Source organism: Mya arenaria, chromosome 14, assembly GCF_026914265.1.
Source record: "Mya arenaria isolate MELC-2E11 chromosome 14, ASM2691426v1".
NCBI classification, from domain to species: domain Eukaryota; kingdom Metazoa; phylum Mollusca; class Bivalvia; order Myida; family Myidae; genus Mya; species Mya arenaria.
The window spans coordinates 31,782,638-31,798,225 of record NC_069135.1 but is presented as its reverse complement, the minus strand read 5'-3'; the positions used below and the strand labels follow the sequence as shown (position 1 = coordinate 31,798,225).

Here is a 15,588-nt window from a genome sequence, read left to right as displayed (position 1 = left end):
GGGTGCGATACCCTAGCTCTTTTTCGAAGAGACCCCTTGGTTCTTTTACGTGCTGTGTGTAAAGCACCGATACACGGAGTACAACTTTCCGGAGCTAAACCAGTACTGAGTACACCGCTTTTCCAAGCACTACTTTTAAACGTAGAGTGCCAGGCAAGGGAACTACTTGTACCAACTTTTAACGTCTTTTACCGCTGTATGACACGGCCAGGGATGGAACCCACGACCTCCCGCTCTGTAGGCAGACGCCTTAACTACTAGGCCACTGAGACGGTGGACACAAAGGGGTAAATTTGGATATGGAATCAAACTGGAACACAAAAGTCTTTGAAAATGACATCCCTGTCTTAAAATATGTTCATATAATTCATTTTTATAGACTGGGTATTCATAAACAAATAATAGGAATAATAAAACATGTTTCATCCTTCAGAAAATACATATTTAAAGCCTAATAATTTGCAATAGCTTCAGTGGGACACATTTGGACACGTTAATGTACCAATTTGTGATTTTTGCTGTTTTCTGTAGAATAACCTATGAACCTAGGATTTAACCTAATGGCTAACATGTTGAACTTGAGTTTATTGTACTAAATTCCATGTAGAAAAAAAAACATTATGACCAAGTTTGATGCATGTTTGGGTAGAACATCATTCTGGTCTTTATACAGTGTTGACATGTTTTTTCATTTATTTAACATTTTATCACTAAGATTCTTACTGAACATGACCCATTTTGAAAGATGACCTAGTCACCTAAATATTAGGATAAACAACTCACCAAGATTGATGTGCACATGTACAATGTAGATGCAGTTCTTGGACAAAATATCCACAAGGTTTCTATTCAATTTCACCAAATAATCAAGGCACAGTTTTTCACATGCTGTATGATATCGAAAATGTAGTTTGACTAAACACAAAGAACTAAATTATTGTGTACAGTTTACTTTTTATTTGATATTATCCATGCATGCATATCAATATATGATCAAAACATCTTTGCAAACAGTAAACATCCTAAACAAATGTATAAACAAATATCATTAAAACATACACCTTCAGATATCATTAATGAATCTTTTTAACTTGATGACAAAATATAAATACTGTATATTAAGGCTGTGATTTTAAACATCACATATAAAAAAACAAGCATTTTTGATGTAAAATTATCAAGTAAAAAGTGATCACTTGAACAAATTCTATACAATATTTGATGTTTAAAAAATGAAATATTGGCATAAAATATAAACTTCTAAATCAGTTAGTATAATTTATCACTATTCTATTTTAATAGAATTGCAACCCTTAATAATTATTCACTTATTCCATGCTAGTTCATGTATGTACATGTGTTTAACAAATGGATAATTCAGTAGTAGATGTTTACAAATAGCATTTATTCTTATTAATTCTCTCAAAATATAAGTCGTAACAGCAGAAACTCCTGTGCATGCACTATTTTTGGCAAGATCCTTTTCATTCTGACGAATTAAAAAAAGAGTTCATTTTTCAGCTTTTCTTACTCTTGTTATGAAATTAGATATAATACATAATAAATCCGTCTCCGTGGCCTAGTGGTTAAGCGTCCGCCTACGGAGCAGGAGGTCGTGGGTTCGATCCCTGGTCATACCAAAAGACGTTAAAAATTGGTACAAGTAGCTCCCTTGCCTGGCGCTCGGCACGTAAAGGGTAGTGCTTTGAAAAGTGGTGTACTCAGTACTGGTTTAACCCAGGAAAGTTGTACCCCGTGTATCAGTGCTTTACACCAAGCACGTAAAAGAACCAAGGGGCCTCTTCGAAAAAGAGCTAGGGTATCGCACCTGGACTTCCTTGTATCCCACCACTGTCTCTTCGTCGAGCTGTCCCTTCAGCAAAAGCAAAGGACCCCGTTGGAAATAAGTGCTTGCACTTTCAAGGGTTATCCTTGACCGCAAGGTCTAAAGAAATACATACATACATACATATATATGCTTATGCTTGAATGTTGTTTTAAATAGAACCTGTTCAGTGTAAAATGTTTTTAAACATGAATTAGTTACTTAAACTTAATTTCATTCATTTGAGTATGGTAATTTTCATTAATTAATTAGAATTTGTAACCCCTCTTTGAAACATGTTTAAAAATGGCTTAAGCTGAACAATCAAATGAAAGCCATAAATGCATTAAGACCAGACAACTCCTGTGAATGACTAGTTAATCCTGTAGAAGACTGAACAATTGTATAAGCTGGCCCGTTTTCTGTATCCATTCTTGACGTTACAATTTGACCGGCACCCACACCCTCAACATTTGTAAGAGGGCTGTTCAACAAGTTCAGTACAGGAACACCTGAATTTAAACTACCATCGACACCTCCATGCATAATTCCTCCATTCTGACTTACTATTGCCCCACTTGCCTCCAACGCTTTCGCAACACTCATTTGTGAATTAATTTGCTCCATGGTCAATATTGGCTGTATTGTCTCGTTTGAGGTCAATGTTTCTCTGAGGACACAATATGTACCATCTGCGCTTAATAAAGTCTCCCCACCTTCATGGGCGTCTGTCCCATTCTGGACCTGGGACAAGGAATAACCCCCGTGGTCCCATTTCATTGGTATGGGACCTTGAGACTCTAATGCACTCTGATCACTGGAAGTCAAAACATTGTCAGCCAACTTTTTCGAATTTGATTTGTTTTTACCACCTAATAATGACTTGGATTTCTTAGCCTTTAAAGTTACTTCCCCAGTATGATGTTTCTTAAAATGTTCCTTAAGCTTGTCTTTTCGGGTAGTTGTGTATTCACACAATTCACAACAAATGCGATTGTTGGTGTGTATTTTTTGATGGCGTATAAGATGGCTCCGCTCAATAAACGTTTTGCTGCAGACATCACAGATGTGCGCTCTAATGCCGAGATGAGAACGCATGTGGCCCTTAAGCTGGCTGCGTTTTGGTGAGAAGTACTGACAGTTGGGAAACTGGCATCGGAACACCTCACCTGAAAAAAATCAAAACAGATATAATTACAATTTATTCTTATTGTTTATCAATCCATTCAGCACCTGGAATGACCAAACTTTTATTGTGTAATTGATGTATTTTATGAAAACAATTCACATTATTTCTTAGGCCGCTTAGGCTAACTGGAAATGAACTCAAAACCTAAATCTGAGGTTGATGTATAGAAGGTCACCATCATTTCTGAAGACCCTTCAGTAAGCCATTTATCGGAGGCCTATTTTTTAATGTTCAGCGCCCATTCCAAGGTTGTTTATTAGAATCATTTTTAAATATTCATGCAATTATTTTGTTTAATTCAAACTCTAAATTGGTAGCATGACTAACTGCAAATATAGAGCATTACATTAATGGGTTGTAATCTTGTCCTGATTTTTTTTGTCAGTCAATTCTCCAACGGTACTTATGTGTAACATCGGTTCTTCTTTTTAAAAAGTGAATTACCGTAATTCACCTAAGAGTTCGGACACTCTAAATATTCGGACACCCATAATTATTTTCCAAAATAATTTATTTTGCGTACCTAATTTTCGGACACCCAAAGGACATCAATCATAACTTTCACAGTTACCAAGTTTCACAGACGAAGATTATTGATTTTTATCTTTACAATGCCTGGCTAGATTACCTAACTGTATACACCACTGTGACAAGTTAATTAGTTACTACCCATCCTAAACGATTTATTGCCTGTTGAAAAGGAAGTGTGATATATTTATTGGAGGATTAAAGAAACAACAAGGGCAATCAAGGGATTAAGAAAACATAGACATGACATGTTTGTAAAACGATCTGCCAATAAACTTTCAAACTTGTACCTCACTTATAGACTGTAAGAATCAATAATCGTACAGTTATACATTAATCCTGCAAAGCAATGTCCATGCTCTCCACGAGATCCTCGTGGGTATAACTGTAAGTTATGTGACGTCACACAGTGTGACTCTGATCTGAAGCTGATAGAATGTGTTTATTCAGTTCAATGCATGTATAAAATGGTGTTTTAATTAACTTGATGAAGGATTTACACTTATAGGCGTAATAAATAAGTTTATGACCATTGATTACTACGGATAAATTAAATTAATAAATGGTAAAATGCAAACATGAAGAAAAAAGGCAGGTTAAACAAACATGTAAATAAAATGTAAAAATGGTAATTTTCTATGTATTCGGACAGCGAAAAAAATAATTATTTTAAGGTGTCCGAACTCTTAGGTGAATTACGGCAACTCTAAATGGACGAAAATAAACTATGAGAGAAAAGCACTAGTTAGTACATCAAGTGTATACCTATGGGCGGAGATGTAAATAGAAATGCTTATAATCCAGATATATTCACAATATACATTTCAATGTCAGATTTTCATACAAGCAAGGAAGATCGTGCACTTTATTAGAGATGTTTCGATGATCAAATATAATCGAAAATTGATTTGTTGGGCCTGAAATTGGCAACTATCAATTGAATTTGGTCATAATAAATCATTTATTCAAACGGCGAGTTGTTTTCCTTCTTTCCTCTCGCTATTTGCGTTTGGTTCATGTCTTTCAATTTCCTCCTCTGAGTTTATTTATACATTCAAAAGTGTCCGGTTGTTATTGTTAACAATATGGCCAAAAGCAACTACAACAATAAACAACATACCATAAGCATAGTTAAGGTTAAGAGTTATTGCACAAGAACAAAACTATAATTAAGATCTTATCAAAAAACGATTGTACTATCGATAATCAGTTTCTTGAATGAAACCAATTTATTCATAGTCTAACTGGAACCGATTCCCAACACAGATTGAAGTAAAATTGAGCTACACAACAAGTTATGCACCAGTCAAATGTAACCAGGTCCCCCCAGGTCCCCCAGGTCCGGGGTTTATACTGGGTATAGCCCGGAAAATGGGCTGTGTTTTAACCTTCCAGGTGGCCCCGCAGTGCAGGGTGAATGCGGTGGTTTTGTCTTGGGAGTAAAAAATAGCGGGGAATTGGCCTTAACCTAGAGTCCCGGGGTGTGGGGGCATTTGGCGGGGATTTTACAAGAAGTTCGTCCCCGCAGGGCGGAGATTTTGCATGGGCTTGGCTGGACTGAAAGTCAAAGTCTCTGCTATTCCCCGGACCTGGGGAGGCCGTGGTTACAATTGACTGGTGCATTAGTGCCAGCACATCAGTGTGACTTTTATGGATGTTTTTCCCCCTATATGTGGTAATAAACTGTTAAATCCTGTGAAGATTACAATTGTATACCTCATTTTCTTGTGAGCTTATAAAATTATCCATGGGGTATATTGATTCTTGTTAGTAGATAAATGTGACAATCTTAAAATGTTTTTTATACCAGTATGTATCCTCTTGTGTGCTATAAGGTGAGACTGGAACTTTGTAGAGAAACCACACAGATCACAGAGGTACGGCCGCGAGTCGCTATGGGTTACCAAGTGCTGGTTTAACGTGTTCTTGGTGGCGAACGGTGTAGCACATTCAGGGCAAGTGTAGTCTTTCCGACCTGAGAATAAGAAATAAGAATATTTACAGGCTGGGTAGTTAAGGTTTGTTTCCATATATTTTTGTTTGAACTTGCAGGACTGCGTATACCAGTATTTTAAAGAAAAAACGTAACATAGCGGTATTGAATTTTTCAGTTTTTTAATCTGACCATTTACATTCATGAAAAATATGCAGGGTTTTGTTTCTGTATGAGGGGCCTAGATCTCTTTTTGTTCCCAAAGTCATTAATATTCATTTCAAGGTACATTAATATTCATTTCAGGGCACTTCCTACCGTTTTATGCATATGTCAGATTGTCTGAGCACAGAATAATCCTGAACTTTAAAATCTCCTGACTTTACGTGTTCATAGTATACTTCCCTATATAACATGTATTGAAAACTTGCAAAACATAGAAAAAATATTCATACATCATGTCTTATTCATTCATACCCTGTTTTGATTTCAAGATTATTTTTTTATATATGACCGTCAAACTAATAAAACAAGCTTTCTTAAATTCATTCTTATCCCCCTTTTAAAGGAGCTGTCAAACCCTTTATACTTAAGAATATTTATACCAATACAGATGCAATGCATAATTTTGAGTTACCAAGATGTGTCTTTTTGTGTGCTATCAATGTGTTGTTTGTTCTGAACCTCATTCCACAGTCACACGTAAACGGTCGGTCATCTGTATGCGATATCCTATGTGTCAACATCGTGTGTATCTTCTCAGAACTGTAGGTGCATCGTGGGTAGTCACAGTGGAAGGGGGGACCAGGAAAATGCTGCTTCATGTGTGTGTTGTATTTTCGAACCTCTTTTGTTTCAAAAACACACAGGTTGCATTTCAGCTCAAATGAAGTTTCATGGGCTGTTTTTATATGCTTCTCAAGTCTTTGAGGTACTTTTGTTATATAAGCACAATTATCAAACTGACATGATAGAACTTTATTTGACTCCTGTTTGAAATCTTTGACTAGTTTCCTTTTACTTTTTGGTGTTGTCTTCCCTCCAGTTTTGATACTTTTAACAACAGAGTCTCTAGCAAGATCTTGCATATCCTTCTCTTCATCCTCCTCATCCATAGCTTCATAAAGTTCCGCTTGCTTTAATTCCTGGGCACAAGGTTTGTACTCCGCATCATGAGGATGAAACTCATCAAAGTCATCAATTAATATTACCTGTTTTTTAGGTGTATTACTCTTTTTTTCATTTTTCGCCTGTATCGGTGATTTCTCTGACACTGCTTTAGACATATTGAAATTTGTTTCAGCAAGGTTTTGAAGTTCATCGTTTTCCGTAATTGTTGATTTCACTTTCTTCTTTGGTGATTTCTTCTTTACAGGTGTTTCAACATTTGTATTGCTAGATGTTATTTGACTCATTTCATTCAGGGTTACTTCTTGTTCCAATTGTTTTTCCTTCTGCAACCTCTCTTGAGTTTCCCGCAGTTTAATTTCATGGATCTCAGCTTCAATGAACTCTCCAAGGGTCTCAAACTGATCATACTTTGGCTCTGGAAGATTACTAACAGTAGGTTCCACTTCTTGTACCAATTCATTTACAGGTTCATGCACTATTTCTGAATCTACAAAGTGTGAATTGTTCACATCAGTGTTTACAGAAGCATCTTTAAGGTGACACGGGAGAGAAGACAATGTTGTGTTAACTGAAGCATCTTTAAAGACTGGTCTTTCTTTTACTGTTATAGTTACTGGGTGAAATGTTTCAGAGTCATTCTTCAGAAGACTAGCATGAACAACCTCTTTTAGAATACCAGAATATGATTGTCTCAGACCTGGGAAGACTTCCTTGTATGGACCAAGTGCAATACCAGCACTGTACAAAGTTTGAAGCAATAAATACAAACTTGATTCATGAGATGTGAAGAAATTCTCTGTGCGATTGATCTCCAGGAGAAAATCATTGGCCACAGTAGACCAGTCAATATGTCCAAGCAACAACACTAGAAACTTTTCTCTTTCTTGAACATCATAACCAACCCAACTTATTATCAGGAAAAGTTTGATCTCTGGTTTGATTTTTTTCATCCATCCTTCTGACAAGAAAGTGTTGAACTTCTCAGCTTTCAGAGACAGAAACTCCCCTTGCTTGACAGTGTCAGAGAGATTCAGCTGCAGAAATCCAACAATGTATTCTTCCAGCGTCTCTAGCTTAAATTTTCGACTCAAGAAGTATGTGCTTACAAAGTTTCCGAGGTGGAGATTGCAGCGTAGAAACTCTTCACAGTAATTCTTCAGTGTTTCAATCTGAAAACTCACAGCTAGATGAAGAAGTTGCAGAAAGTTTGTTTCTCTTGGAGCTACATACCCATTGTACATGAAATCAAGCAAGTCTGAGAAAACTTCACTATTGTCATAAAAGACCATGATGTAATCTCTGAAAACATTCCTGTCTTCGTTGAATAATTTGGAAGCAAAAGTAGGACTCCAAGATGCTAGGACATTCTTATGAGCCATAAACTTCACACCTCTTACTTCAAGAATGACATCACAAAACCGTTTATTATCTCTTAGATGTTTCAACTTCTCAAGAATATTGAAGTCAGCTTTCTTGTCAAGTAGGCTTGTTTGCTGGGTGATTCGTCTGTCTTCAGGGTCAGGTGAAAGTATTGGGAGACCCTGGCTTGTTGGAACATCATCGACCAGAGTATAGGCAGCCATTGTTTGGAAGGTCTGCAAGAGAAAAAATGTCATCATTATACATTATGAAATGCACTGCAAGTCGGAGAAATCATGCATGCGATTAAAATTGACAATGTGGAACCAGGGCGGCATTTCAGTAATGATCCCAACATTGTTAGATTAGAGAATGTGAATCTCCAGGCGTTTAAGGCCTCAAATGCTTTTCAATAAAAATATCAAGAGAACATTTATAACATACCGTAGATTTTGCCCATAACTTTACAGGTGTACCTGAGCACTTTTAAGCAGCATAAGGATTACAGCTCTTAAAGATATATTATTGAAACAGGGCCCAGCTTCAGAGTTGGTAGGAAAGATTGCAATTTGCAGAAAAACTTTGACTACCATCCATGCATTTTTGGCACAAAATGTGTTGCCTTCATTGCGGAGATTGTTTTCATTGTGGTAAATCGCAGGGATTGAAATAATTTGATTTATTTGTGACACTGTTCATAGTGATTTGTGTCGCTTTGGTTTTCAATATTCATTTCATTCCGTACTTAATTGCATAAAACAAAACAATGTTTAATATAGCAAAGAAACAATACATACAATATCACATGGATAGAACATTTAATTGACAAGGGCATACGATGGATAAATTGCCATAAAACAGCTTGTTTCAAAGATGTATTCATATGAAGTTCTCTGTATTTGGGACATACTACAACACAATGATATTCTGATTCAATAAAATTCATATTGAATGATTTACACAGTCTTGTTTGAATATCTTCCCATTTCACTAGTCATTTGATGCAATTATGTTCTTCCAAAATTCTATCATGAATGTAATAAATTTTCAATAAATAGATTATGGAGCTCGGCCAAGTTCTCCATCAAGGAATGCAAAAGTTTTGTTTTTTTGACATCTGGCTGAAGTGAAACTTGTGTTCCCCAAACAGGGATACAAAATCAGGCCAAAACAGTTAAATAATGGCAAATATACATGTTTTAACTTTTTTATGCATACATTATCAGTCTTGTCAAGATTTTGTCTATTATTTCAAGAAATTCATTATCTATTCATTAATGTAATTTGCAATCATCAAATTGGGAAAAATATTATAAAATTTTGGAAAAATGTACAGTTTTTTCGTAAGGGGAAACAGCCTTTAGAAGGCAGTAAATTGCACCCCAAAAAAAATCACTGACACCAAAGAGTAACACTAATTAGCCATGTTTGATGTGTGCATTTCTCGCTTCAACAAGGTGTTTAAATGGACCTTATCACCTCGTTTGGTGGTTATGATATAAGTTAAGAATCATCTAACACAAGGGTTACACATTGAGCAAGATTGTGCAGTTATGCACAAGTCAATTGAAACACGACCCCTAAAGTCCGGGGATATACAGGGGATAGCAGGGGCAATGGGCTGTGTTTTTACCTTTTCTGTGGCCAAGTGAATGTGGTGCTTTTTTATTTCGCCCTGAAATTAGTAGGGGGGCCTAATCTAGGATTCCCAAGTAGTCTAAAATAATAGCGTGTTATACAAGATTCATCCAATCCCTAACGTCTTAACGGGAATGTGCAAAAAACGGGGGTGTTTTAAAAATATTAAAATTGTTTTAAGTGAATTATTTTATGGTTGAAATTGATCAAAAATAGTTATATTAATATTTTACTATGTAAGTGAAATGTTATTTTGCACTAAACAAGCATTTAATGCATTAAAACAAGTTGTTTACCTTTCCAATAAAACGAAAGTTGACTGACACAGACAACAATTATGCGAAGGGGAACAACTCGATACAATCGTAATAACTCGGCCTCCTCCGACAAAGCTTCGAGATAGACCTCGTTATACAATCGTAACCCATTGGCCATGGCCGAAATGTTTCGAGCGATTTAAAACTGTGCCCTGAAGCATTGCAGGTGCCGTTCATGTACATATCATTATGTTTTGACAGAATGAAATGAAGGAAAGCCGTCAAACTCATAATTTTAAGTTGGATATTTATTTTTTGTGTACGGAACTAGTATAAAATAACGTTATCTGGTAATATTTCTTGTTTTTATGATATTTTATAGATGCTATATGCTTTAACCCGGAATCCTGATCGGAACAACCACCCACTTTTGATACTAAACAATTTGTAAGTGAAGGCTTTGTCATATCAAAAATCTAAAAAAAATCCGTCAACGTACAATTATTTGGACTAGATTCCCGGGGTGCGGGGACATTTAGTGGAATTTTACCAGAAGCTTGTCCTTGCAGGAAGGGGATTGGCTGGACCGGAAATTAAAGTCCCCACTATTCCCCGGACCTGAGGGGGCCGTGGTGACAAATGACTGGTGCATTACAGAAGGAAGAGGTTAAGAACTGACCAGATCCCAAAACAGTGCCCTTTAGTCCAGGTTTGCTCAAGTCAATATACTAACAACGCCATCGTTGGATGCTTTAAACATCTTTTGACTTGTAACAATTGATTGAAATTTTCTATGTGATTTGTTATTTGTTCTTTTCTCTCCTGTTTGAATTTTGCTTCAAACAATGTTTGACATCAATATGAAGACATGGCAAAACTTAAAAATTGCAAAATATCGTTAAATATGCTCCTGAGCTTCGCTGTGTTTTCAAAAGAACATCGTTAACTTACAGTTACATATCAGTGACGTTTATTTTGTTTACATTGTTGACCCCTTGCTGTCAAAAAATGGAAAATATGTTGAAATGATCCCTCAGTAATCATACCGGAAATACATATGCGCTTGCGCGATAGAAAACCAAATATGCAAATATTCCTCTTTTTAATATTTTTGGCCTTAATCATTTTTTATTTAAGTTTTCATACATACATATAAAAATAAATTAAAATAACTAAATATCTTTGCAGAAAATAAATCACACATGCGGAAATGGTGGTCGTTATGGGGACAGGTTGATTCCAACCCTTTAATTGTTGAACTATTGGGGAAATTGTATACTAAAAATGGTATGTACTTTCATTGTGTATGTCTTGAAGCATTTCAATTACAATTTGAGCAACAAAAATAGCCATTGTTTTCACACGTATTCTCTTATTCGTTTAAAATTTCGTATTATACCCCTAAAAATTGATTAGTCATATGATTTCGCGATATCAATATTTTGACAGCTATATTGTGTATTGGTTCGAGACAACGAATAGTTGATAAAACAAAAAAGTAAAACGAAATATTGAATAATAGTATTGATTTACGTTAATATTTCATGTTCTTATCATTTAAAGAACACTTAAAACTCATTTTGGGATACTTCTCAAGATATATTACTTTATTAGAACAGGTAAACATCTAATACAATATATCACGCCTCCAACATAAATGACACAATGCCATTGGGCCAGTAATGGTCACAAATTTATATCCGACCAAAATGGTGTCAAGCTTATTTCCCTATTCTGATGAATAAATCGTCTTTGTCTTGGCCTCAATTAGCCGCAATAACTTCCAGTAAACATTTAAACATGTTGTAGAAGTGACATAAACGTAACCGGGTTAGTAGGTGATCCGATATGGGATACACGGGGCAAAGGAAACCATATATGGTGAGAGCTGTTAGTAAGTGACACGATATGGGATATACGGGTGCAGGAAACCATATGATTTCCTTTGCCCTGTATATCCCATATCCGAGGTCACCTACCTACCCCGTTCCTTATACATGTAATACTGACCAAAACAAAGTCTAATTTCACGAGCAACTATGACAGAATTTTATACATATGATAGTGCTCCAATGTAGTAGTCTTGTCCCTAACAACCAGCTGCTGTTAAGCTCCTTTAGTATATCACTGTGTTAGTATATTTCTACCTACGGTGGAATCACAGCCATTAATTTTGTCCCAGGTTCACTCTATTGTTGTTAAGAAAAGAGTTTGTCTGTATCAGCGTAAAAGGTTAATGTTAGAGAAGTGTACACGATGTAGTGTAGCCAGCCAGTAAGCTCAGTTGAAAAAGTACTGAGCTAGTGTTTTGTTGATCCTCCTGGGGCCTAGTAATACATGGGGCATACGTTTTCCTTTCACGGTTATATTATCATGTTTCTCATTTCCCCTTCACATTCAATGCTCCCAGGTAGTCCATATGAGTGAAATGAGATCAGATGGCATTGGTCTATGCAAGGAGTTTTCTCATATTCAGCAAAACCATCAAGAAATCAAATAAAAATCTAATATAAGACATGAAAATATGGGCTGGTGATTTCCTGATGTTTACCTACATGGTCTGAACAATAAAAACCATGATTAAAAAGATTGATTTTCTTAAAACAAATTGTATCATGAGATCGGTAAGTTAATGTGAAATTGAAAATAGTTTATTACTGTTTATCAAATTGTTATAGAATTTAAGTTTATAACTGATCATTTTTTTTGGCACAGGATTTAGAGTCATGATGTTGCAGGGTAACATAAAGAATGTCAAATTGTTAGCTTAATTCTCCCTTAACAAACATTATTGTAGATTCTAGATGTGACAAATAAATATCAACCCTAAATACATTTTTTGCCTAATTGTCAGCCTATTATAAGTGAGTATTCTAAGTCCGGCCCAATATTCACTTATGTCTCATAGTGTGTGACTCAGGGCCCAGACATAAAATTGTACAATGTTTCAAATGACTTTAATATACATATTTTTGACAAAAAAATTGTGCCTGACTGTAACAAATATACCTTTTTTATCATTATATCTCTTTTAAGAGTGATTCTATTACAAAAACAATCAAAATTACAATTTTGAGACTCAATGCGTAGTGAATATGGGCTCTGGCCAGGCTTAATAGGAGGATAATTATATAGTGCAAACACATTTCAATCAAATTAAATGTATGAAATCTTAATTAAGCATGGTTGTAACATTTCATTGCCCGTAAGTGTAGGTTATATTCTATATGAAGATGAAATGTTATTCCATTTGACCAAATCAGAGAGAATTTCATTTGCATGGAAACTTTTCCAGGGTTGCACATATATTATAAAGGCTTTTTTGTGTTGTTAAATAAATTCAACATAACATATTTCATACCATATTTTAGCTGATAGAAGTGTATCCCCACTTCAATGATAATTTACAAAATCTGTGCAAATTAATCTACTATTCTTATCTTGTCATGGGGGAAGAATATCTGTATTCTGGTGCATAACTGTTTAAATATTGAATTTCCTATCAACTGAATATTAATAATGTTAGATACCTTAATCCTGTCTCAGGAAGCATTCTTAACAAAATATCTATCTCAATATAATTTTATCCAAAATTTCTTATGTTTCAAATGCCATTATGATAGAGGGAGAATCTGGTTTTCTTAGCAATTGGTGGAAAAATATTTTCTGATTTAAATTTTTATATTCATAAAAATTGAACATAAAATATTTGCTGTCTTGATATGTTCCAGAAACCATTGGATACAAATAAATTTTATTAAAAAATGTGACTCAACTATAACATGGTATCAATATTAATATGAGCTGTTGAAGAGTGGGTATTATGAGTTACAATTTCTATGGCTTAAGATGTTTACTTAGCCATATAGGTAGCGAATATCTACAGCCCAACACTGGAGTTGGGTCTTTTATTTACTTAAAGTATTTGTACATCTCTCAACTTTCTTTTATACCGTAAAGAAGTTTACTCGATCTTGAGAAATTGACTTCTGGTTTTATTCATGGATAAAACGTTTCTCAATAAGTTTAGACATTTATGGTTGCTATTCAAAATGCCTCTTGATTTTTTTAATGATTGAAGTTGACAAAAAAATAAAAATTATAAGCGCCAGGTGGATCTAAATTTTATTCTTCCTCTAGAGTTTCATGGTTTTAACTTGTTCACTTTCAAACTTCCTTGGAATGCCACTTCTGCTTTGAGACTGAGTTTTTATGATTTTAAATATATTAGTTATTCATATAATATTATACAAAATACATGTATAGAACTATTTATTAGAACATTCTCATTTATTGTTTTGGAATTCACATTTTCAGATTGCTCTAATAAAAAACTGTTTAGTGTTTACAATCATCTTTCCTCCAACAGGATCACTGGACAGATTCTGGTTAAATCATTTTGCAAAAGATTCCATCGAACTTGACCACCTATTGTAGTCCTATTTAGTCACTAAATGTTTTTTTAGTGTGTAATAATTTCAGATGTTCACTAAGGCATGCTTGCTAGAATAAAGACATTTTGCGCCAAACACTGCAATATTAATTTTTGCGTGTCTTGTCTTAACTATTTATGGTTATGAAGACCAATGAACAATTACATTTACATTATATTTAATGCTAATTTTGTCAAACGTAAACTATGAATAGAGTGCATTGTTTGAATAAATGGAAATGGTAATTATGATGATATTGTTTCAGGTAAGGTGTATACGATGTTCCACATAGGACTTATCCAGGAGCAGTAACTCTGTCAGACATACACATGTGGGGGCATTACCTCCCTTTGTAGTCCAAGGGTCCCCACCTAGAGGGGTCTATGGCTTTGGCAGTGGAAGAGCATAATCCAAGCCATACAACTATGGTAAGATCTTGTGTAATAGCATGAATACATTTTTGAGAAATTATTCTGCTTACTAATGTTTTTAGGCATTTTCAGAATTTAGGCAGATCTATAAGTACATAGTGACTATTTCAAAAATGCTGTTTGTATTAGAGAAGTGATCATACGATAATTGGTATTACATTTATATGTCATGATATTCCTGTTGTTTCTTTTTGGCTGGACAGGCTTGGTAAGTTGAATGGAAGACCTATATGTACTTTTTTATCACTTGCAATTATATTGTAAGCTTCCTATCACCAGTGACAATGATGCTAAATTTTATTTTTTGGTGCTAATCTTATAGATGTTGCAATACATGTATATTGTTGCTGAACTTTCACCTTTAAAAGCTGCACTCTCACAAAATTTACCGTTTTGAAAAAAATATTTTATTTGTTGTCTTGGAACAAGCCAGTTTTTTGGGATGCTGGGAAACCAGTTGTATAAGACTGCTGACAAAAAATCAGATCATAGGTTTTCTTAATGTTTGAAAATGGATGTTTTAGGCATTTTTCATAAAAAGTAATGCCTTAACCATAAAACTTTAACTTGCGAGCAGAAATATGAAAATCTGCGATCTGATTTTTAGTCAGCAGTCTTACATGACTGATTGTTAGATGTTTATGCAAAAATTGGCTCATTCCAAGACAAAAAATAAAAAAAAACAAAGAGTCAAAATGGTAGATCTGTGAGAGTCCAGCTTTACAGCTTTACAATGCGTTATCAGTGGATAAACTTGCCGAATTGAGAAACAATTATTTTGTCAATTTTTTGCCTGACTCTGGAAATAATAATGCCAATTTTTCATATGCATTGGTAAAATTTAAAAAAAAAAGGAATGCTAAG

The 15,588-nt window shown here is 34.9% G+C and overlaps 1 protein-coding gene across 1 annotated transcript; it reads right to left on the bottom strand.

The window, feature by feature from the left end:
- Positions 1 to 953: 953 nt before the first annotated feature.
- On the bottom strand, positions 954 to 10,902 carry LOC128218512 (uncharacterized). The gene is made up of 4 exons (XM_052926190.1): positions 10,812 to 10,902; positions 6,113 to 8,201; positions 5,350 to 5,517; positions 954 to 2,994 (listed from the first exon to the last, which is right to left on the bottom strand). Exons 2-4 carry the CDS (start codon positions 8,187 to 8,189, stop codon positions 2,150 to 2,152), a joined length of 3,090 nt encoding a protein of 1,029 aa, XP_052782150.1. The 5' UTR covers positions 8,190 to 8,201; positions 10,812 to 10,902; the 3' UTR covers positions 954 to 2,149.
- Positions 10,903 to 15,588: the final 4,686 nt, after the last annotated feature.